General features: G+C 47.0%; 1 protein-coding gene across 1 annotated transcript in view; it reads right to left on the bottom strand.

The window, feature by feature from the left end:
- Positions 1–232: 232 nt before the first annotated feature.
- The window catches only part of HKDC1 (hexokinase domain containing 1), a 37,759-nt gene continuing 13,478 nt past the window's right edge, over positions 233–24,513 (bottom strand). Inside the window, exons 3-14 of the mRNA XM_036736465.1 lie at positions 23,622–23,805; positions 22,053–22,208; positions 19,551–19,784; positions 17,768–18,072; positions 14,595–14,740; positions 14,374–14,496; positions 11,605–11,700; positions 11,308–11,407; positions 9,349–9,532; positions 7,721–7,876; positions 2,721–2,954; positions 233–704 (exon numbers count right to left, since the gene is read on the bottom strand). Of these exons, the coding sequence (XP_036592360.1) occupies positions 560–704; positions 2,721–2,954; positions 7,721–7,876; positions 9,349–9,532; positions 11,308–11,407; positions 11,605–11,700; positions 14,374–14,496; positions 14,595–14,740; positions 17,768–18,072; positions 19,551–19,784; positions 22,053–22,208; positions 23,622–23,805 (2,063 nt within the window). The 3' untranslated portion in view covers positions 233–559. The remainder of the gene's footprint in view (positions 705–2,720; positions 2,955–7,720; positions 7,877–9,348; positions 9,533–11,307; positions 11,408–11,604; positions 11,701–14,373; positions 14,497–14,594; positions 14,741–17,767; positions 18,073–19,550; positions 19,785–22,052; positions 22,209–23,621; positions 23,806–24,513) is intronic.

The following is a 24,513-nucleotide window of genomic DNA, read 5'->3' as shown; positions in this document are numbered from 1 at the left end:
GAGATTACTCACTGAAAGATTTCTGATGTGGCCTGTGGCGAAGGGTTGTGTGTGGGGGATGAAACTCCCAGACAAAACTATAATTTGCCTTTTGTGTGTGTGTGTGTGTGTGTGTGTGTGTGTGTGTGTGTGTGTGCCTGGAATGAGACAAAGCTCAGCTGAAGTAAGCAGCATGAAACACACCCTTGAATCATCTAATTTCTTCGGGTTATGTCAGCCTTAAGTTCTGTTGGCTCTAAGGTGTGAAAGAACTACAAGGGTTTTCAGCACCCACTAAATTGGGCAAAGCCTTACCCCAGGAACGCTCTGCTCCAGGGTGTCCCACAGAGAGCTAACACTAACCCTTTGCACCCCTAACCCTTATAACCCCATAGATTTCTCTTTGGGTAATGTCAAAACCACGACAAGCAGCCCAGGCCCCTGGGCTCCCTCTATTGGCCAAAAAGGGCAGCTTGGACCCATTGGTCTATACTCAACTTAGTTCCCAAGGGAAGGAGGTTGCCAAAGGACCTAAGCCACTAGATCTGTCCTGACCCCGAGCTGTTCCTCCTCTCAGTTCTCAGTTTTCCCTCTTCAGATGCAATCTCTTGGCCACAGCTGTGATCAGGGCGGCCCCCTTTCCACTCCCATCTTCAGACAGCATGAACGTCACATCGCACTGAGGGGCCAGCTCTTTCACGGTTTCCCGTAAGATTCGAGAAAAGCTACAGAAAATTGCAAAGAGAGAAAGCATGAGAGCCGGACAGAAGTCTTCCCTTTCCCACTCAGGAATTTGGTTTGTGAATGACCTCCATACCTAAGCACCAGCAGCTTGCCACTGTGGCAGAGCTCTTTGAAAGGATCAGGAAGGTCTTGCTGCCCTTTCTGGATGTTGGAGACACCAGGTGAGCATGTGGAATGAAAGGACCTTGGCCAGAGTCAAAGGTTCAGATTCAAAGACCTTGGGTAATTACAAATGCTATGCATGTCCCCTCACCTCTCTCAGGCTCAGTTTCCCATTTGTCAAATGGGACCAATAATAATACCTGTTCCACAAGGTTATTGTTAGGATCAAATGAGAGAATGTGTTTAAAGAGCCTTGCAAACAATAAAGTGTTACATATATGTAACATGGTAATATAACTAATAATAGATAATTTCTAAGAATTATCATGGCTGAAAACTTCATCTCACTTTGGCCAACCTAGTGTGAGTCTCTCTGAACTTATCTAGGCTAGTCCTGAGACAACAGACATACAATGTCTCACCAGGTCTGTAATAAGATTCGATTTTTAATTTGGTTTAGAGCTGTTATTTCAAAGGTGTTGGGAATTCCCAGTGTGGGACCTCCTTTCATCAATGCCTGTGGGGAACTTTCCATAACTTAGGTTTAGATTTAGAAAGTTGTCTGAGGTGCTGAAATTGAGGGACTTGACCATATGCTTGAGAGAAGGGAAGAGGGAATGGGATACAGAATTTGGCCTCTCCTTAAGCTACCACAGGGCGCTCCTGGCTCTGCGTCAACAATATGTACAGGAAAAATAAAAATCCCATCACAGCATTTTACATTTGAAATATCTGAAACACAAAATTAGGCAATGTTTGTTGTTCTGTCATTTTTTCAATCATGTCTGAATCTCTGTGACCCTATTAGGACAATGGTTTACCATTTCCTTCTCCACCTCATTTTACAGATGCGGAAACTGAGGTAAACAGGGTTAAATAACTTGCCCAGAGTCACACAGCTGGCAAATGTCTGCGATCAGATTTGAACTCAGGAAGATGAGTCTTCCTGACTTCAGGCCTGACACTCCATCCATCACACTGCCTAGCCACCCCTCATAATCATGTCTGTCCGTATTGATTTTTGTAAATTTTAAATCATTTTCATAATTAACAGTTTTAAAGATGCTACATCCATTTGGCATAACTAAGGCCCAGCCAGGTTGAGTAGCTTGCCATAGATGCAAAATATGAACTCAGGTCCTCTGCCTCCACATTGCTCCTGCCAACGTACTAAGACACTTCCTTTTGCTCCCCTCCACCAATGCAGAATGACAGTCACTGAAGGCTGCTGAGGCTAATAAAATTCCTCATTCTGTAGCCAACCTGGCTTGGTTCTGCCCCTCTGAGCTTGGGTGCTTTTCAAACCATTAAGCATCATTTGCATGTTAGCCATTCCTGTTGGCTGGGCAGGCGTTAGAACAAGAGACACATGGACCGTCACTAGGCCTGTTCTCCCAGCCTTGTAGAACCTACCTAAGCTTGCCTTCCATTGGCATGGCTTTGGAGAGCCCAAGGAGCCCTATGTGTCATGGCTGGGCAGCCAAGTACAGCCGTGTGGGGAGAAAGCTCACCATGTTATGGAAATGTAAATCGCCATTGTTATTAGTCTTCCTGCTTTAGAGATGAGAGGTGATAAAGCTGGTCAGTATCTTGTTCTGTATTTATTTTGAATGCTCATCTATATGTATATTTGGTCTCCTCTGACAGAGTGTAAGCTCCTTGAGGGCAGATACTGTCATACTTGTCTTTGTTGTCCTACTATGTGCCTGGCACATAATAGGCACTTAATAAATGATTGTTAACTGAGTGATTGGTTGATCAATAAAAGGGCCAGGATTTGATCCTGGTTTCCAATCCACATCTCTTCCCCTACACTGGGCAAGTCAAATCAAGAAGTGTTTGTTAAGCACCTACTGTGCTTGTGGCACTGTGACTAAGCCTCTCAGGATACTCACTGAGGGTGCAGCTTGTAGAGGGTCCCATCCACACCAACCGTGATTTTTAGGTGCTCAAGGTTCCGGTCTTCCCGTCTCTTCTCCACAATGGCAGCCAGGCCTGCCCCACAGAGCTGGGCTGCTCGCCGGGAGACAGCCCCACATACTTCCTTCACCACAATGCTGTCTTCACAGGTGCTGTCCAGGCCCAGCTGCTGCAGGATTCTCCGGACCTGGAGGAGGGCCAGCCCATCACTAGAACAGGTCACAAGCAAAGAAACGAAAAGAAATTGACTGAAAAGGCACATAAGGGCCTGGAGTCTCCTTCTGCTCTGAATTTAAGACCTAGGAGGAGACCAGATATTCCAACCACTGCCAGGAGGAACCCACCATGTCTAGGCTATTCACTTTGTCTATATAACATTCACAGACTGTTAAGAGTTGGAAAATCTGCCACTCCAGCTTCCTTATTTTCCGTGTAATGTGGTAACTAGGAGCCACCAATCTGCTGACATGGGGGTACTTACCACGAAGTTAAACCTGTTCCCATGAAGTTGGCCCCTTTTAGGAATACACGTGCTCTAGTCCCTTGCTAAAAGTCATACACAACCAGAGACTCCTGAATGGTCCCTTGTTCCCCATGATAGGGTAGTCTGGTTAGGGGGAAGGTTAATGAACTCCCTTTTGGACGTGTTGACTTTAAGATGTCTACTGGACATCCAGTTCAAGATGTCTGAAAGAAAGGTAGAGATGTGAGACTGGAGGTCAGCAGACAGACTAGAGCAGGACAGGTAGATTTGAGAATCATCAGCACAGAAATGGTGATTAAATCCAAGGGAACTGACTTGGCCTGGAGTTCTATTCCAGAGAAAAGCTTGATCTCTCTCATCTCATACCTCCAACTGAATAGTAAACTCCTTAAAGGCAGAGAGAGTGCTTCCTACATCTTTGTATTCCAGACAGCACCAGCATAGCTTGTCTGTTGAATGAATAAATGAATCACATCCCGAGGGAACATGAGACAATTACATCCAAATTCACGAAGATAAATTTCCAGCCATGGCTGTGGGTTGCCCTCTAAACCCAGTCCATTATCTGAATTAGATTCAGAGAAGAAAAAGCAGGAGAGTCCTGCAGTCCCTCCCTTCAGGCAATTACATCTTGCTTCCCTTTCACTGGAAAAAAAAACCAAGGTGTCCCACTACATCCAGGGCCATCTCCAGTCTTCCTGATCTATATCTGACCACTGAACCCAGATGGCTCTGGAGGAGAGAGTGAGGCTGGTGACTTTGCACAGCCCTCCCTCACTTAAAGCCAATCCACTTGCAAGTCATGGCATCACCTTCCTGATGGTATGGTCCTTTTCAAGAACGAGAGACAAACAATAACAGTCCTTTCACTGACAAATGCCTGATATCAATCAGCTACACCCACTGCCATCACTGCCTCACCACCCAGTCACTTCTCAGCCTCTTGTGCCCCGAATTCTGGCTCCCTCCGGAATGAAATTGCTATGTCAAAGGCCACCATTGACCTCTTAATTATTTGATCAGATGACTTTTTCTCAGTTCTCAACATCCTTAACCTTTTGGTAGCTTCTAACAGTGTCACCCACTCTTCTCCTGGCTGCTCACTCCCTGCTTGGCTTTGACAACACCCTCTCCTGGTCCTGCTCCTTCTCAGTCTCCTTTGCTCATCTGTTGTCTTCTTTCCATCTTCAAAGGGTGTTGGGGGTCCCTCAAGGCTCGGTCCTAGGTCCTCTCCTCTTCTCTTTTTACACCCTGCCTTTTGGTTATCATCTCTGTTCCCCTGGGTTCCACCAGCCTTTCTATGCCAATGACTCTCAACTCTTTATTTCCAGCCCTGAGCTCCAAGTCAACATCTCCAAATGCTGGAAATGGCCTCTTGGATGTCCTGAGGGCATATCCAACTCAACTCACCTTCCACCCCCAAACCTACCACTTCCTCCCAACTCTTCTATCTCTATGGAGGGCTCCACCATTCTTGTGGCCATTGAGGTTCAAAACATTAGAGTCATACTTAACTCCTCCTTCTCTGTTGCCCCTCATAGCTAAGTACTGTCCATTCTACTTTGCCAACATTTCTCATTTACCCCTTTCTCTCCACTCACACCACCATGACTCTTGTTCAGGTCTTCATCTTAAAAGTTCTCAGTGGTCTCTCCATCTCCAGTCTCTTCCTTTTCCAATTCATCCACTAAAGGATTTTTCCTGGGGCACAGATCTGACTGTGCCTGCTCATACACCTCCTGCTCATACACCTTCCCTATTGGCCCCCTATTACCAATGGAATAAAACACCAACTCTTCAGACAGGCATTGAAAGCCTTCCACGTCTGGGCTCCAACCTAGCCTCTCAGATATGTTTTATGTCCTTCTCCTTCACACTCTCTAGCTAGACTACTGCTGTCTCCTTAGCTTCAAATGCCATCTTCCACCTCCACCCAGTGCTTCTCACATGCCCAGAAGGTACTTCCTACCAAACCATCCATACTCTTTGACCCCTCAGTTCTACTGTCAGGCATACACCCCTAACAAAATCTAAGAAACAAGGGTCCAATATGTGCCAAAATGGTCTTAAGACTTTCTTTGACTGCAAAGCATTGTAAACAAAGTTGATGCCCATCAGTTGGGAGTGCGGCTGAAAAAATAATAGTTGACAAATGTAATACAATATTGTTACGCAAGAAGTCATGATGTACATGAGGAATTCAGAGAAATGGAAAGATTTGTATAAACTGATGCAAAGTGAAACAAGTAGAACCAAGAGAACAATTTATACTATGACTACCACAAGGTAAATTTGAAGATCACTACAAGGAAGTTGAACTCCAATAGAAAAAAAAAACCCAGTGAAGGGCCTGGATAAGAGATAATGAAACAGAGCAGAGAAAGGTGAAACAACTTGGATGGAATATCATATAAGCTGTCAGACCTTATTTCTGCATTGTGAGTTTTTGCTTACTTGTTTTTTCTTTGTCATAAGAGAGGGTTTAATCTGCTGAATTAGGGTGGAAAACCCCAATTAATGTAAAAATAAAAGATGCCAATAAAAGTTATATGTGTATATATGTATTTTAAACACATTATTTTAACATAATTTTATAGATTTAATATGTTATAGTAATATAATATAATGTAATAATTATATACAACATTTATACATTTATACAAATATAAACATTTATATAGATGTGTTCATAATATATATATATATATATATATTAATCCCTCTCCACTTTAAGACTCATGGATTAGTTTAGACATCAACTCCTTTATGAAACCTTTCCTGATATCTCAGCTAAAAGGGTTCTCTCTTTCCTCAAATTTACTGAGGGTATCTGGTCTGGACCCTCCTTTGAGCCAGCTAGGTGATGCCACAGTGTTGGACCTAGAGTACAGAAGACCTGACTTAAAAACCAGTCTTCAGCAGAACTGGGAGGGAAGTAGTTTCCTTCCTTTTATCTCCTACATGGCAGGGCTCTTGAAGTCAAACACAGATGAAAGCAGCCTTCCTTCCCATTAGACATGCCTCCCACACAGGAATAGCCAAGCTCTCTGAAGACAGATGTGCCACCTTCAGCATTGGCCTGAAAAGACTTTTGGTGGTGTTGGTGCTGCAGGTGGGTAGATGAGTGAGGAAGCCCCCTCCCACGTGAGGAGGCTCCCTCTTGTTGAACTTAGGGGGTATCATGAACAAGAGCTGCCTGTGTTGGGCAGGGACCCACGGGTTGTGACCTTTGTTGAGGGGAATGGAATATGTGCCTAGCTGAGATCCCAGTCTATCAGAGTATGTGATTAGAACATGGAAGACTATTCCAACAGCACCAGAGGAACACAGTGGCTTCCTGGCCTCCAGAAGAAGCCTGAATGACTCAGAGCACCCAAGTGGAGCCAGAGTTGTTACTTGGACATGTTATGTCACTACTCTAAAGACTCAGTTTCCTATTCCATAAAACAAAGGAATTGAATGAGATGATCTCTCACGTCATTTCCTGCTCTAAGTCCTGAAGTCTTAGAGAGAAACCATCTAGTCCAAACCCTTTGATTGACAGATGAGGAAACTGAGACGCAGGGAAGACTTTACTGCCCCTGGGAGTTCCCTATGCCTATTAAATCACAAGTCCAGGCCCCATCCTTGTCCTTTACAGATGGCCTGGATGGACTCAACCAAACACAACTGGAATTGGAACCCAGATCTTCAGAGGTCAAGTCCAAGGCTCTTTCCAAGACACCACACTTTGAATAAGGTCAATGTTTCCAGTCTCTACTTCACAGGACTGAATAAGAGGACGTATAGACACCCTTTGTAAGCTGTCAGGCACTCTACAAATGTCAGGTCCTATGAATATTCCTCTCTTCCACGTCCTGCCTCTCCCAACCCCCAAGTGTCCAGGATCCTCATGCCGCCTTCTGGCTGCTCAAGGGCCTTTCTCTGAGGCCCCATCCAGGTCTCCCCTACACTCCGACTCCCAAATTTCTTCTCCTCTTTTCCAACCCATCATCTAGAACAACTGACCCAAGTTAGTATTTGGGGGAGAACAATTTGATTAAACCATTCACATTAAAAGGTGACCTCTTATTCAGAGTCACGAATGCCTAGGTTCAATCCTGCCTCAGACATTAGGTACTAGCTGTGTAACCCTGGGCAAGTCACTGAACCTCTCTGTGCCTCATTTTCCCCATCTGTAAAAGAGGAGGCTAGACTCTATGACCTCTAAAGTTCCCGTTAGCCCTGGATCTCTGATCTTGCGATCAATGAGTTTACAAGGAACCATAAGCTATTTTTGTCAGTACTCTTATGTGTTTTTTAAAAATCCATCAGGCAACTAGAGGAGAGATGGCTTTTAAAGAATGCTGTTCTGACTCCTTCAATCATAAACCCAGGGGCACAATTCCCCACTCTCTCCCCAACCTTAACCACAGCCCCACTCCAGAATCCAGAAAGATGGGTGTTTGCATGAGCCTGAGAGGGTGACTCACGAGCAGAGTCATTCATTACCTTTCGATCTGAGACAGGAACTTGGTTTCAAATATGCCCCTGGTCCTGAGCCGTTCTGAAATCTGCCCTCGAAACAAGAGCCCGTGCTTGGTTAGGTCGATCAAAATCTGCCTCACGATTTCCCCAAGGTACATGCCACTGGTCATCTTCTCATACCTTTGTCACGGAAGAATAAATGGGGAGCAGGGTTCATGTTAACCAAGTCACAATGAAAAGTGATGTAACCTCGAGTGAGTCTTTAAACTGCCCTGGGCCTCAGTTTCTTCATCTGTAAGATGGGGGTAGTTATTGTTGCATTGTCTCGCTCAGTTCTGGGCCTCCACAGTATTTCCTGGACATCTTCTGCCACGCTATCTCCACTCCGCTCCACCCCACTCTGGCCTTTCATCTCCCTAGCCACGCCACCCTGCGTGTACTTCCCCTGTTTCCAGATCCCCTTTATGTACTGTCTATCCCTATTGGAATGTAAGCTTTTCCTGAGGGCAGAGAATGTCTTCTTTGCTTGTATTTGTATTCCCAGTGCCTGACATATACTAAGTGCCTGATAGATGCTGCTCTCTCTACCTCACAGTGTTGTAACAAGGAAACAGTAAACCCCAATGCAGTAAAAAAAAAAAAAAAAAAAGTGCATTACTGATACAAGAATGATTGCACCTAATTATAGATATGTAAATAGTGTTTATATAAATGTATCCCCTTTAGAGCCATTTTTGAGTGGCAGTGGTTGGAAAAAAAAATCCTCCCCCGTCAGCTAACCTGATAATTTAGACCTCTCTAAATTGAGCTATGCCGATGACGTATAGTCTATCACCAGCCCATGCTCAGAGCCTTAGTAGGATTCCCTTCCCCCCAGCTCACAATCTATTGGCATGGGCCTTAAAAACCCTGAGTCACCTCCCTACTATGATAAGGCATCAGAGTTGGATGGAGCTAGTGGAGGAAAGTCAATCTATTGTCTCACATGTTTTTATTGTCTCTTGACTTTTCTACATATATAAAAATATATCAAAAAGAGGTTTGTAAATCCCTTATTTGCTAGCACTTAATCCCTTCATGTCCTGTTCTTTCCTTATTGTTATTGCAAGGATTGAAAAAATTATTCTGAACAGTATGATTAGACAGCCCTGCTTTTTCCCTGTTCTTAGTGGCAAAGTCTCTAATGTTTATCTGTTACATATGTTACAAATAAACATGATCACGATGAAGAAAAATCTTTTGATTCCTATACCTATTTTTTAACATAAATAGAAGGGCAACCACCTTTTAAAAGACTGCTATCCAAGACATTAGGTTCTGTTTCAGATTCCCTTTGTTGGGGGAGAGAATGAGTCAGTGAGTTCCTGAACTATGCCCCAACACAACCCTGCCAGGCCTTTAGCTCATAGATTTAGGGCTGGAAAGGACTTTAGAAGCCACCTAGTCCAACCTCATTTTACAGATGAGGAAACTAAGGCTCAGGTAAACTAAATGATTTGCTGAAGGCTACACAGGAATAAGTAAGTAGCAGAACCAGTATCTAAATGGAGGCCCAGTGCTCTTTCCCTGTCCCAGGAGGCCTCCCCTTTATCCCAGAGGAGCGTGAATGCAGCCGGCACATGAAGCTCGCCTCAGAACTCCCTCTGCTTTACCTCTGTTTGCCAGGATTTAGGGAACCTTCATCCACTTCGGTGTCATACTGGGTCCTGATCTCATCTAGGCAGCCGTTATCCCCAAATCCGCCCCACTCAGTGTTGATGCACATCTTGCCCTCGTTCCCTTCTACCAGCTCGATGTTCCTCATCTCTTCCATGTAGCACACGTTGCTGCCTGTACCTGAAAGGAAGCCCAATGGCCATCAGCCCCAACAATATCTTGAGGAGCTGCAGTGTCGATAGCTTGGACAAACCTACCTTAGACACACATGGTAAACACTCTGCCCTGCAGAACTGCTGTGGCCAAAAAATCCATGCCTTGATGCCCAGTGTTTGCTCATGTGATGAGCTTGCCTGCATTGAGTTAGGCCAGTCCTAGAATAATCCATTGGTTGGCATGGACTCTATACCTTTCCCTTGTGACAGGGCCAACTGCTGGCCAGAGACACTCACCTCCATGGCACACACCCAGATGTCTCAGGTGTCACATATGATGCTCTCCAGAGCCAGATTAAAGCATCAGATTTGTGCTTTAGAAAAATTACTTTGGCAGCTATGTCGAGGTTGGGCCGAAGAGAAGAGAGACTGGAAGCCAGTAGTTCAATTAAAGGGGTGTTGCAAAAAATACAAGTGATGAAGGAATTGGGGTAGCAGCATTTACTCAGAGTAAAGAGAACAGGGATCTGGTTTTGTCCTGTTGCTAGGCCTGAGGTCTTGGTCATTTACCTGTCTGATTTTTAAATGATTAATGAATAGACAAGGTTATTAGTATGGCAGAGGAAAAAATGCTTTGTGTGGAGTCCCATGTGACCTCAGCCCCCTCATTTAACTTCCCTCATCTATAAAAGGAGGGGGTTGGGGGAGACAGCCTCTCAGGTCCTTGGGAGCTTTTCATCTATGCTCTGGCTCAGCTTCTTCCCTTCAGGGATACATCCTTATGAGACCAGACACAGATTAGAGCAGGTGATCTTTGGGTTCCTTTCAACTCTAGGATTCCAAGATTCTAGTATCTGTAAACTCTCTACTCTTCTGAATGTGTGTGAGTGTGCGTGCGTGTGTGCGTGTGTGTGTGTGTGAGTGAGTGTGTGTACATGTGCGCATGCTTGGTTTTGTCACATCCTCAGAGACCAGCACAGGGAAGCCACTTAATCCATGTCCGTTGAATTGCTTTGCTTTTCTCCTCCCTCAAAGGCAAGGAAGGAAAAAATCCTCATAGACGGAGACCTAGGAGGAGCCTCAGAAAACATCGAGGCCTATCCTTCCTTTTACAGGAAAGGAATCTGAGTCCCAGAAGATGACAGAGCAATCTATCCATTCATCTGCCTATATATCCATCTATCCATCCATCTCTTCCATCTATCTATCATCTATTTCTATCATCTATCTATCCATCTATCTATCATCTATCTATCTCTATCATCTGTCTATCTATCTATCATCTGTCAATCTGTCATCTTTCTGTCTGTCTGCCTATCATGTGTCTATCTATCCATCCATCTATCCATCTGTCTATTGATCTATCTGTCTGTCTGTCTGTCTGCAAGGTCCCTGGCAAGAGACAGGCACTGCTCAGATGAAGAATCAGATCTGAGACCCTGGTCCTGACTACCTTATTTCTTGGCAATACAACCTTGGGCAAATCATCTTCTGTGCCTCAGTTTCCCCACCTATACAATAAAACAACAGCTCTAATGGTTTATAAACCACCTTCTTCACAGCAGCTTTGAGAGTAGGGGGCCCAGATATTACTTACCCCATTTTACAGGTGAGGAAACCAAGGCTCAGACAGATTAAATGAGTTGCCCAAGGTCAAACAGCTTGGTGTAGGAGCTGGGATGCAGCCCAGAGACAGTAACAAACCCTAACCTTCTAGTCCTGTGGCAAGAACCACTGAATGAAGCAATCAGGCTGGTTCCAATGAGCAGGAGATACTGTAACAGAAGAAATCAGGCTTACCTGCGATGAGGCCAATCTCACAGTCAGGGTTTTCATAGCCACAGGTCATCATGGTGCCCACAGTGTCATTGACAACCGCAACGATATCCAGCTCAAATTCCTACAACAGGAGAGAGTTCTCCGATGAGCATCGGGAGCCCACCACAGCAGACCCAGGGCTCCCTCCTATCTCATCCCCCTGTGCTCCTAGGCTGGAGGCACTCAGGGTAGGTGGGACTTGAAGAGCTGGGGAATAAGGGCAGGGGGAGCGGGAAGAAGGCAAGTCCAGGTGTCCACGTAAGGGTCCCTGGCACCTACATTTCTCCTCTTAATGGCTTCCCTGAGCATGTCCACAACATCTTCCCCTTCACAGTCTGTGGCTTTGAATCCTTTGGTCCACTCCACAAGGATCCCCTGAAAGAGAAGGAGAAGGCAGGAAGTTATTTTGAACAACAGAAGAATCAGTTAACCCTGCCAGTGCCCATACAGCTCGTCATGATCTTGATTACAACAAGGGTCAGATTGTGATGAACTCAGTAAGCTCGTGATGTGGAGTAGACAGGTGTGTGGAGGATGGACTGGGAAAGGTAAACCACTAGGACCTGGGAGACCAACTGCAATAATTCAGGGGAGAGAGGTAATGAGGTAATGACTGTGTAAGTGGGGAGAGAGAACGAGATAGTGACAGAGACAGAGAAAGACAGAGAGACAGAGAGAGGGACAGAGAGAGACAGAGAGACAGAGGCAGACGGAGACAAACAGACAGAGACAGACAGAGGCAGACAGTGAGAGACAGAGACAGAGAGAGAGGCAGAGAGAGAGAGGGAGGCAGAGAGAGAGAGAGAGAGACAGAGAGAAACAGAGAGAGGGACAGAGAGAGACAGACAGAGAGACAGAGGCAGACGGAGAGAAACAGACAGAGACAGACAGAGGCAGACAGTGAGAGACAGAGACAGAGAGAGAGGCAGAGAGAGAGAAAATGTGGTGAAAAATAGAATCAACAAAATCTGACCAGTGAGCATATGAGGGGTGCAGAAGAAGGAATTGCTGAGCCTGACTCTCAGGTTCCAAACCTGGGTGACTCGAAGGATAGCGATACCGTTGACAGAAATTGGGAAAGTCAAGAGAAGGGGTGGGTTTGGGGGGAAGGTAAAAAGTTGTTTTCAGACGTGTTGAACGTGAGACCCCTACAAGATGTTCAGTGAGAAATGTCCAGAAAGTGGCTGGTGGCTCAGGATGTAGCCCAGAAGACTAAGGCTGAGTCTGGGCATCTGGGAATGATGTGCACAGAGATGATCTATAGCATCTGCTGAGACCACTGAGAGAAAGAGGACGCAAGACAGGAGGGAAGAGGGTCCAGGACAGAGCCCTGGGTGAGCCTGAAGTGTTATTTGTGCTCCAAAGAAGCTGGACCACAGGATGTGTCCGGGACAGCTGGGAAGCTCCATCCGAGAGGATTTTTAGAAAGAGAAAAAAAGTTCCACATGATACTCTGGGTCTCAGTTAACTGAATATCAGGTGGAGAGGGAATCTGTGGTCCAAGGATCCTAGGGAACTGGGTTCAAGTGCTAGCTCAGCCCGTGTGGTTTCTAGAAAGTTTTCAATCTAACCCTTAGATCTCAGTTTCTTCCTCTGAAAAGTGACCAGTCCTGTCCCTGCTCTATCTGCCTGTTAGTAGAATAAGCAAGAGGGTGGCCATAAGCCAGAACTCCTCCTCCAGAGGGGAGAGATGGTGGTGGTGGCTGAGAACACTGCCTGTGTTTGCGCAGATAACAGTCTGCACTTGGATTGACCGAATCCTCAGCATCTCCTAAAAACGACTGCTGTAGAAGCAGCAACAGCAGCAGTTTGGTGCCAGAGGCCTGCATGCCGCAGACCCTTCCTGTGAGGGATGGACTGAGGCACTGAAGCGCTAGGGTTCCTAGCTCCATGACTGATTCAAAGCAGCAAGCATTTATTAAGCACCTGCTGTGTACTCAAGGAGCACTCAAGGACAAGCACAGTTTGTAAAGAGGGGATCTCTGTGTTTATGGCTCTTCTAGGCTAGGAGAGAAATACAATATTCACACACACATACACACACACACACAATTTGATATACAACATCAATGTATCAGGGTTATAAAGGGGGGCTCTCTATAGGTCAAGGTCGTTGCCGACAGACCAAGGAGATGAGAGGAGTCTTCCTGGAGCTGGACTTTAAAGGATGAGGAGGAATCCACCAGGGGAAGGGGGGAGGAAGGGATTGTAGGCACAGGTAGCAGGATGGACAAGCTCACAGAGGTGGATGGACCAAAAGTTTCAGAGTGAGGGAGACCTGACACAATGGATGTGTGACCTTGGGCCAGTCCCTTTACCCCTGTCTGCCTCGGCTTCCCCATCTGTAAAATGAGGACAGTAACAGCACTGACCTCCCAGGTTGTCATGTAGATCAAATGAGATCATATTTTAAAAGCCCTCAGCACAGTGCCTGGCACACAGGAGGCACTTAATAAATGCTTCTTACCCCTTCCCCTTTCCCTTCTGCTCTGACATCTTTGCTCTTCCACAGAGCATATCTTCATGGATTCTAAGAGTTCCGTGTTTTTATGGATGTGGAAAGAGACTCCGAGAGACCATGCAGTCCTTTCCCATCACCAACTACGCTGGCTTTCAAACCCCCAACCTCCGTCCCAGCACCCCTCAATGTGTTGTCTTCTCCTTTTAGAATGTAAGTCCTTGGAGGGAGGGATTGTTTTGCCTGCTTGTATTTGTGGCCCCAAAGTACACAGAAAGCACTTAATAAATGCTCCGACCCTTGTCATTGTTCTCTTCCTTCCTCCTCCCCAGACACCTGTCTGTCTCCAGGACACTGGATTTAGAATCAGAGAATCAGGGTTTGAAACTCTCCTCTGACAGTTAGTGGCTATGTGACCTTACACAGGTCCCTTCCCCTTTGCGTGCCTCAGTTTCCCCATCTGTCAGATGAGAGTTAGGCCGGACACCCTCTGAGGTCCCTCCCAGCCGCTTGGCCTCACTAAGCGGCTCAGGAGCATCGGGGGGAAGGAAGGCGGAGCAAGGTCCAGGCTGCAGAAGCCCAGGTCTTACCTTGTCCAGGCCGGCCTGTTTGCAGGGGAAGGAGAACGTGAAGCCCAGGGGGAGCCTACTGGCCCCCTTGATGCCCATGTAATCCAGGAAGTCAGCGATGCAGTGCACAATGTGGTCAAACAGCTGTGGGGAGAGGGGGGCAGGGTGTCACACGAGGCTGGGGGAGGCGGCCCCACTGCCGGCGTGCCCCAGGACTCACAGAGGCAGGTGCCCAGGCCTACCTCTTCCCCTGTGCCCTGCATGATCTCCAGCGGAATGGCAAAGATCTTATTGTACATCCTCACTGATCTCCGCCCACTACTGATCTTCACCAGCAGGACCCGGAAATTGGTCCCTCCAAGATCCAGAGCCAGGTATTTGCCTTTCTCTGCAGGGAAGAAAATCAGGGTGTCTCGTGAGTGATGGCTGTTCCAAATGAACCAGCAACCAGGGGTCCCAAAGACATGTTCACAGATTCACAGATCCAAGCCTTGGAAGGAGCCTCAGAGGTCATCTCTTCCTGGGTGCCCCTGCCTCAGCCAAGGCTCCTCACCCTCATTTTATAAATGAAGTGAGTTCAAATCCTGCCCTAGATGCTTATGAGGCTTGTGTGACCCTGGACAAGTCGCTTAACCCTGTTTGCCTCAGTTTCCTCATCTGTAGAATGAGCTGGAGAAGGAAACGACAAATCGCTCCATTATCTTTATCAAAAAAAACCCCAAATGGAGTCACGAAGAGTCAGACATGACTGAAAATGACTTCACGAAAACAATATATACATCCAAATGGTGGAAAATTGTGGGATAAACTCTGGTGTATTAATGATGTCTTCTGATGCCTCACAGTGGCCTGAGGGGTCACCCCGGCACCTCCAAGGCTGAGCCTAAGGCACACAAGAACCTGGGAAGTCTAACCAAGCTGTAAAGGCTGAGTCAGGCGACAGGGCACAGCTGTTATCAAGCACCCCTCTCCCCAAATGGACCAAGGCTCATCGTCACACTGGTGACTGGTGACAAATTTCTTGCCATTGTAACTCATGAAGAACCACACTCTATTGAGTAGAATATAAGCTCTCCGAGGGCAGAAGCTGATTCATTTTTGTCTCTGTATCCCCATGGCCTGGGACATAGTGGGTGCTTAATAAAAAAATGAGGGAATTGAATTGAATGATCAGGTCATCACAGGATCCGATCTTCGCCAGCAGAGGGAGCAGCAACACAGCAGAAATCATCACTCCTTGACGTCTGTTCTTAGGGACCACAGGATCTCAAAGTGGAATGACCCTCTGAGAGCGCCTAGGCCCTAGGAGGAATTGGTAGACTTCTCATGGGACCCTGAGGGCCAGCAAAAGCGGAAGCCTTCTCAGCCTCTGGGTTTCGTTGTGCTTTTTAAAATATGGGTTTTGATTTCATCACTGTTGGGAATTTCTGGCGTGGATAACTCTCTGTATCCTAACAGTGTGAGGCAGTTTCCTGGGGCACAGAGAGGTAAAGGGACTTGACCACTGTCACACAGCCACCATGTGTCAGTTGATGGATTTGAACTCAGGTCTCCCTGAGCCCAAGACTGGTTTCCTGTTCTGTGATTCCCCACTGCTTCTTGGGCAGAAATTTGAACCAAATACAGCATCATAAAATGATAAACTTAGAGATGGACAGGACCTTACAGGCTGTCCAGTCTAATGTCCCCACTTTACAGATGAGGAAACAGAGACCTAGACAGGTGACTGGACCAAGGTCACACAGGGCATGAGCTTCCAAAGCAGAATTTGAACCCAGGGCCTCTGACTTCAGAGACAGGGGGTACTACCTGTACTGTGCAGATAGAACTATACAATTTGGGGAGCCTTTCTAAAGGACATCCTGGCCCTGACCAGCTGTCCTGTTCCCCTGCCTCTCAAACGGTGCCAGGTTATGGGAGGCTGTTCACGTGGCCCCATCTGACGGGTGTCACTGGCCGGCCCTCCCAGGGACTGTCCCTTAGACCCAAACTCCCTTTCTGAGACCCCCACTGCCCCATGTGTGTTGTCACCCCCTCGTTAGACTATAAGCACCTTGAGGGCAGGGGGCATCTCACTTCTCTATTTGTATAGTACCAAGCACAGTGAAGGAGGGAGTCTTAGGAAGCACTTTTTCACTCACTCAAAAAATACCTGTTATATTTAGGCACCTAAGCGGTGCAGTGGTTAGAGCACTGGGCCTGGAGTCAGGCAGATCTGAGTTCATATCCAGCCTCAGAAACTTACTGGCTGTGTGACCCTGGGCGAATCAATGAAACACTGCCTGCCTCGGTTTTCTCACCTATGAAATGGGGATAACAATGCCCCTACCTCTCAGGGCTGTTGAGATAATCAAATGAGATAATGTTTGTAAAGCATTTTGCAAACCTTAAAAAGCAGTGTATAAATACTAGCTGTTACTATTATTATCCTCAATAGACACCCTAAAAAGGAGTGCCTGTGAAGAATGTAAGCATTGGTTTTCTTTGTGATCCTATGCATTTTATTTTATGAATTTTATTTTATTTTTATTTCATTTTATGAATTTAAAAATATGATTCTGAGAAAGGGTCACCAGACTGTTGGGGGGGGGTCCTCATGGCACAAAAAGAGTTAAGAACCCCTGCTTTGGTTGGATACAAAGCAAGGACAATCGACAAGAAGAGGATGCACGTGGACAAGGGCTATTCATTTAAAAGAGGCCGAGGACCTTGGGGATTCAGAGGGGGACGATTTAAATTGAATATTATAATATTCTCATTTTTTCTTTGTCACCCAGTCATAAGTACTTCAGAGTTTAAGGCTTCCTTTGGAGATTTTGATCACGTTTGGTTTCATTCTTTGTTAGGATTTGTCTTGGAAGTTTAAGTAAGAATGGAACAGACTGCTTTTCTTCAGTCATGTCTGACTCTGGACGTTTGTCCGTGGGGTCTCCTTCTCCAGGGTGCCCCCATTTTGCAGATGAGGAACTGAGGCAAATAGGGGTTAAGTGACTTGCCCAGGGTCTAAGGCCAGTTTTGAACTTGAGACTCCCTGGCTCCAGGCCTCACAGTTGCCACCTAGTTGCCCCCACATAAACGATCATTTTATGGTATAATGTTATTTGTTTGGGAGGATCTGTGACTTTAGCCATGGAGGCGCTACCTCCAAGGAGCTGATCTCCACCCTAGCCTGCCTGCCCAGCCTATCCATGTCCTAAGTAAACAGGTGTGTGACCTTGGGCAAGTTGCCTCCCTGGGTCTGCTTCCTTGTCTGTAAAGTGAGTGAATTGGGTCAGATGTCCTCCAAGGTCCTTCCTGGCTCTCACCTCTATTATCTCGGGGCTAAAACAAGGCCTTGAACATCTGCACAAAGACCCGAATCAGGCCATACACGGAACGGCAGCTGGAGGGCCGGATCCCCGGCTTTGGAGCATACCTGTCCCGTCGGGCATGGCACAGACGTAGGTGGGCAGCATCTTCACCGTGGCCAGCGGCTGGGTCTCCTTCTTCAGCCCGTAATCTATCTCGGCCCTCATCTTGTTCTTCACGCTCACCAGGTGCCCCCGCGTCAGCTGGAACAGGGACAGCACCTCGTCGATCAGCTTCCGTTGGGCCTGTACCCGACCGGCCACCGCGGTCACCATGGCCGCCCCCTTGGCGCTGCCGCTCTCGGAGAGGAGGAAGCGGACGTCACAGTTGGGGACCAGCTTCCTCACCACTTTGTGTAGGCGCTTTGGGTACCTGCAGCGGAGCAACCGACCAGGGATGGTGAGATCAAGGATTTAGAGCCCGAGGGGCCTCGCAGGGCATCCAGAACGACCCCCTCGTGTTACAGGTGGGCAAACGGAGCTGAGACAGGAGGAGCCTGGTCCAAGGGGACCCAGCTGGGAAACGGCGGAGCTGGGCTCTGAAGCAAGGCCCTCTGACTCCCAGGCCAGAGTCTTCCCCCTGGCCTGTCTCCAGCTCTTTGGAGGGGGCCCCTCCTCCTGGGGCCACAGCCCATCCTTCCAAGGCTCCATCAGACAGACCTTCCCTGCCACTCCCCCAGGAGCTTCTCAATGGCCTCCCCTTCCCCTCAGCTAGGTAAATCCTGTGCTTCCTGCTTTCCCCCATCTGCCCCACGGGCACGACCAGAGGGCTTGCCTCAGAGGAACAGTGAATGACCTCAGCAGAACACTCTGTGAGGATAAGGTAATCGAGTTCAATTCAATTCAACCTACATGTGCCAGGTATTGTGCTAAAGACCTGAGTTCGAATCCTGCCTCAGACACTTACAAGCTATGTGACCCTGGGAAGGTCACAACACTTCTGCTCGCTCAGTCTCCTCAACTGTAAAATGGGGATAACAGCCCCTACCTCCCACGATTGAGGTGCCGATAAATGAGATAAAATGTATATTAGCACAGCTCTTGGCACACAGTAGGCGCCATGTAAATGCTTGTTCTCTGCCCCTGTACTCTCTCCCCTACACATTAGGGATGCAAAAGACCAGATGAAAGCAGCCCCAGAGTCCCCGGCAGCACCATGGTTACTGAGCACTCGCTCTGTCTCTGTCTCTCTCTCTCTCCCTCTCTCTCTCTCTCTCTCTCTCTCTCTCTCTCTCTCTCTCTCTCTCTCTCTCTCTCTCTGTCTCCCTCTCTGTCTCTCTCTGTCTCTCTCTCTATCTCTCTCTCTCTCTCTCTCTGTCTCTCTCTGTCTCTCTCTGTCTCTCTCTCTCTCTCTCTCTCTCTCTCTCTCTCTCTCTCTCTCTTTCTCTCTCTGTCTCTCTGTCTCTCTCTCTCTCCAGAATCTGAAGACATTCCCTATATTCCTCCTTCCTGACCTGGGTCCACCTGAGATTCCAGAACCTTTAGGGATTGGTTCCTCCATGAGCCCGCCCAGGTGAGACCATCACAAAGTGGTATCTCTGGAGCCAGAAGCCCCAGGTTCAGGTCCCACTATCTGGATAACCTTGGGCCTCACCTTCCTCCTGTGTAAAATGGGGGGAGGGGACTGGGCCAGAAATGGCCCCTTCCAGCTGTGGAGACGACAACTGAACCACATTCGGAGCCTGCAGGCTTCAGTGCTAGATGGGGCCCAAGACGTCATTTACGTCATTTTACAGATGAGGAAACCGAGTCCGGGGTGGTCATGTTCCCCAGGGGGAAGCAGCAGAGCCAGTACAGGGAGGCAGCAGTGTCCTGCCCACTGACTGTAAGGTGGGGGGCGGGGCTCCTTACTGAGGGTGGGTTTTGTAGAGGGTGCCGTCCATCCCCACGGTGGTCCGGAGCCGGGTCAGCTTCTTGTTCTCCCGCAGGCGGGTCAGGATGGCGGCCAGGGCCGCCGCACAGAGATTAGCTGATCGGAAGGAGACGATGGTACACACGTGCTGGACCGCCACGCAGTCCTCCTCCGAAGGCTCCAGGCCCAGCTCCGTCAGGATCTCTCTGGTGTTCTGGAGGCCTTCCTTATACCTGGCCAAGAACCAAGAGAGCAAAAACATCTGGGCTGACCTACTGCCCCGCCCTGCCTGGGTGTGGGAGGAAGGTGGTTTGTGGAGTTTGGGATCCCTGCTCTGACACTTACTAGCTGGGCTGTGTGACCTTGGGTGAGCGATTCACTTCTCTGAGCCTCAGCTCCCTCATCCGTAAACACTTAGGTGGCGTGCCTCACTGGTGGCTCTAAGGAAAGGACTTTGTAAACCTGTCAACACTAGGGAAGTGGCCCAGTGGGTAGAGCTTTGGACTTGGAGTCAGGAAACCCTCAGTTCAAATCCTGCCTCAGACTCTCACTAGCTGTGTGACCCTGGCCCAGTCACTTAAGCCTCAGTCTCCTTTGCCTGGCTGTTGAATGAAGGAGGTCTAACTCAGTGGCCTCTAATGCCCCTTCCAGCTCACAAGCTGCCTATTTAAAGCAGGCTTACTTGTAACAGTGAAAAGTCTGGGAACAACCCTCACTTTCAACGCCTGAGAAAGAGCTCAACAGAGTGGGATAGAGGATGTGGGCAAGGCAGGGCGGGGGTGGATTTGATGGCCTTTGAAGTCCTCTGCATCCCTAGATCTATGATCCGGGCGTCACCTGGCCCAACTCTCTCACGCACAGGCCAGGAAACCTGAGTCTCAGAGTGATATACGAGTGGCATCTTGAATATTTCTGCATTTTAAGACGTGCAAAAATACAAACAGTACAAGAAAAGAGGAAAGGCTTTACGTGAAGGGAGGCAGAGAGAAGAGAACAGGCCAAACAGCCCTGCTGCTACATTAAAAAAGAAGAAACAACGGTAGGGACATTTCCAAATACTCGGTGGGAAGGAAGGGGAGGGGCCCGAACAGGTAATTTGGTTTAAATTCTTCTTGGCCACAATTAAATCATTCAGATTTGGGAATTTATTTTGGGGTGTTGTCATTGCTGCGGGGGAGGGGTTTCTTGTTTACATCTGTTGAGGTTGTTATTAAACTCATAATTAAAAAAACACATAAAAACTCTCCAAACCAAACGATGTCCTTGGGCACAGAACAAAAGACAAAATAAAGAGCCTAGGGCTGGGAACCCTCAGCCAGCCTCCCAGGCAGACCTGGGCAGCAAGGAAGGAGAGGAAAAAGGACTGAAGGAAAAGGGGAAGGAGGAGGAGACCCAGGGAGTCGAGTCGCATGGAAAGTCCCTTCTGCTGACACGGGCTTCGCATGGACCCGCTGCGTCTGGGATCGGGGCACCTGGATTTGAATCCTAGCTTTGTCACTTGTTAGCTGCGTGACTGCGGCCAAGTCACTTCCTCTTTGGGGTCAGTTTATTTTACATCTTCTGTAAACTTAGGCCCCGAATGACCTGAGTGGACTCACTGTCTCTCTGAGCTTTGGTTTCCTCATCTGCAAAATGAGAGGGCTGGACTCGGCCTCGAAGGCCCTCTACAATTCTTACATTTTGTGATATCCCCTGAACCGCCTAACACAGAATTCACAATCATAGTGATAGGCATTATTCTTAATATTTCATAACAATAATAAGTTATTATTGTTAATGTAATAGCACATATTAATAACGTAATAACTTACGTATTATGTGTATATAACCACAACAGCTAACATTTCATATAGAACTTAAAGATCTTACAAAGACCTTCACAAATACCTCCTTTTGTCCTCACAACAACCCTGGGAGATAGTCTCCTATATTTCTTACCATCACCCTCATTTTATAGCTAATAACAATAGCCTTAGCTAACATTTACCTAGCACTCACTACACACCAGGCACTGTGCTAAGGGCCTTATAATTATCATTTCATCTGATCCTTACATCAACCCTGGGAGGCAAAGTGCTATTATTATCTCCATGTTACAGAGGAGGAAACTGAGGCAAACAGTGGTTCAATGGTTGGATCAGGGTCACACAGCTGGAGAGATCTGAGGCTGGATTCGAACTTGGGTCTTCCTAATTCCAAGTCCAGCATTGTAACCAGTGCACTACCCGACTGCCTTTAGTATTAAGAAGAATTTGTGGGGCAGCTAGGTGGCCCAGTGAGTAGAGCACCGGCCCTGGAGTCAGGAGGACCTGAGTTCAAATCTGGCCTCAGACACTTGGCACACTTACTGGCTGTGTGACCTTGGGCAAGTCACTTAACCCCAACTGCCCTGCCTTCCCCCCTCCAAAAAAAAAGAATATAAAAATGTATAAAAAAGGGGGGAAGAGCTGGGCAGGGGTACAGTAAGCGAAAGAAGACAGCAAAGACAGAGAACATCTTACTTCTCCATCGCGGCCACGTGTCGGGTCTCGATCTTGCCCTTGGTGTAGAGAGCAGAGGATTTCTCGCCCCGGAACAGGAGGCCGGCCCTCGTCATCTTCAGAAGAATGAGTCTGACCAGCTCCCCCATGTACAAGCCGCTAATCATCTTCTCGAACCTGAGATTCAATGAAAGGGACAAAGAGATGATCTTCCCGTGGGAATGAACTTGACCTCTGACAGCACCTTCCTCCAGAAACTCTTCAAGCTGCCTCAGTCAAGTTCACATCCCCAATGACAGCTCTTTGAAGTAGGGGATCTGAGGCCCCTGGGAGCCTGCCTACCGTCACCCAGCCCCAACTGAAGAACTGGCTCCTTCTGGAGCACTTGTTCTGCGTGCTCCATTTAGGAACTTATGGCACCTGGGAAAAACCATGCTCCCAAAGATTCTACTGTTGGGAAGATGCCATGAAGGTGTTATCAAAAATAACCAAAAAAAAAAAGCAACTACTGGTTCAAAGATTTCCAGAGCAACAGCATGTGTAATTGTTTTCTTAAAAAGTAATACATAAAGAAAGCATCCAAACCTCAAAGTGTAAACAGCCTAAATGTCCATCAACAGGAGAATGGCTAAATTGTGGAGAACAGTAACGGAATGAAGACAGAAAGTGAGACCCAAGAAGTAATCTGGAAAGCTGTTTATAAAATAATGTAAAGTGAAAAAAAACTGAAGCAGGTCCAGAAAAATGGCATTCACCCAACAGCCATATAAGAGAAAAAGGGAATGAAAAGGAATGGACAAAGAATCCAGCGAGGCCTGAGAAGGACTGGGGAAGCATCAGGACACTCTGTGTGGGTGTTGAAATGAAGTAATTGAAAAGGAAACACTATAAACCAAGGTTAGTTGGTTGTTCTAACAAAACATTTAATTTCAAAAAAAGTTTCTTCCTACTCAGATGCCTCAGGTGCAAAGGCACTCAGAAGAGAGGGGGCAGATTAGGTCAGCAAAGCAGGACCATAGAGTACATGAAAGGGAGTAATTCAAGCTGAGCTTGGAAAGGAAGGGTGGTGCCAGATCGCTGAAGGCCTTGAATGCCAGGGTATTAGGAGTCTGAATTTTGTTAAGTAACAGGGAATCTCAGAAGATATTGGAGTAGAAGTGGGGCATGGCCAAAGGTATAAAGGGAAAAAGCTATTCTGGCAAAGCGTGAAGATGAGTTATAGCTCCTACCTCCCAGGGCTATTATGAGGATCCAATAAGATTGCGTATGTAAGAAGCTTTATAAACTTTAAATGGCCAGGTAAATGTCAGTGCTGGCTAAAGTGCAAGGCAGGGGAGTGGCCAGTATAGAGGCCAGAACAGCAAGAAAAGAGAGGAAGGGAAGGGAAGCAAAGAAGGCTTGGCAAGACTGGGATTGTCACTGGGCGAGACTCTGTGATGTTATTAAGGAGACGTGTTCTTTGAAATCTTGATTGATCACCTTTTCACCAGCAGCCACTGAAAACCCCTGTAGACCCAAAGCAGAGAGGCTCAAGCAGCCAGCCTCCATCCCAAGAAGCGTTCTGTGCTTGAAAGACAGAAAATCACTCACAGTTGTTTCCCTGGATTGATGGACCCCAAGTCTATCTCTCTGTCAAACTCCGTCCGGATGTCTTCCAAGGAGCCGTCCTCTCCAAAGGCGCCCCACTCAGTATTGATACACATCCTGCCCTCATCGCCTTCTACCATGTCAATGTTGCTCATGTCCTCCATGTAACAGGCGTTGGTACCAGTTCCTAAATGACAAGTCAGAAAGAAACCTGTTGTCACATACAAAGGATGACGATCACACAAATCTAGGAGAAGACCGCAAGACTTTGAGGACCCCTTTAGGGTATTCTCTGCACAGTTCTATGACATGTTCCCGATCGCCTCAAATTTTCTTTGTTGTTCTTTCATGTTGTGGAATAAAGTCACATCATACTCAAAAATTATTTTATAGAGCTAGAAAAAAATAAAATTCATCTGGAAAAACAAAAGGTCAAGGATATCAAGGGAACCAAAGAAAAAATGTTAAGGTGGCCTAGCTGTATCTGATCACAAACTGTGTTATAAAGCAAACAATCTGGTTCTGACTAAGAAATAGAGTGGTGGATCAGTGGAATAAATTAGGTACACAAGACACAGTAGTAAATGACTATAGGAATCTAGTGTATTATAAGCTCAAAGATCTAAGATTTTGGGACAAGAAATCACTATTTGACAAAAATTTCTGGGAAAATTGAAAAGTAGTTTGGCAGAAACTAGGTATGGACTCACACTGCATACAAAGACAAGGTCAAAATGAGTACATGTGTTAGACATAAAAGGTGATGTCATAAGCAAATTAGGGAGCATGGAAAAATTTACCCATCAGAACTATGGATAAAGGAAAAGTTTATGACCAAACAAGAAATAGAGAACACCATGGAATGTAAAATGAATAATTATATATATTAAATTTA

Source organism: Trichosurus vulpecula, chromosome 8 (assembly GCF_011100635.1).
Source record: "Trichosurus vulpecula isolate mTriVul1 chromosome 8, mTriVul1.pri, whole genome shotgun sequence".
NCBI lineage: Eukaryota > Metazoa > Chordata > Mammalia > Diprotodontia > Phalangeridae > Trichosurus > Trichosurus vulpecula.
Note: the sequence above shows the minus strand (reverse complement) of the source record. Positions and strands in the feature narration are given on the sequence as shown.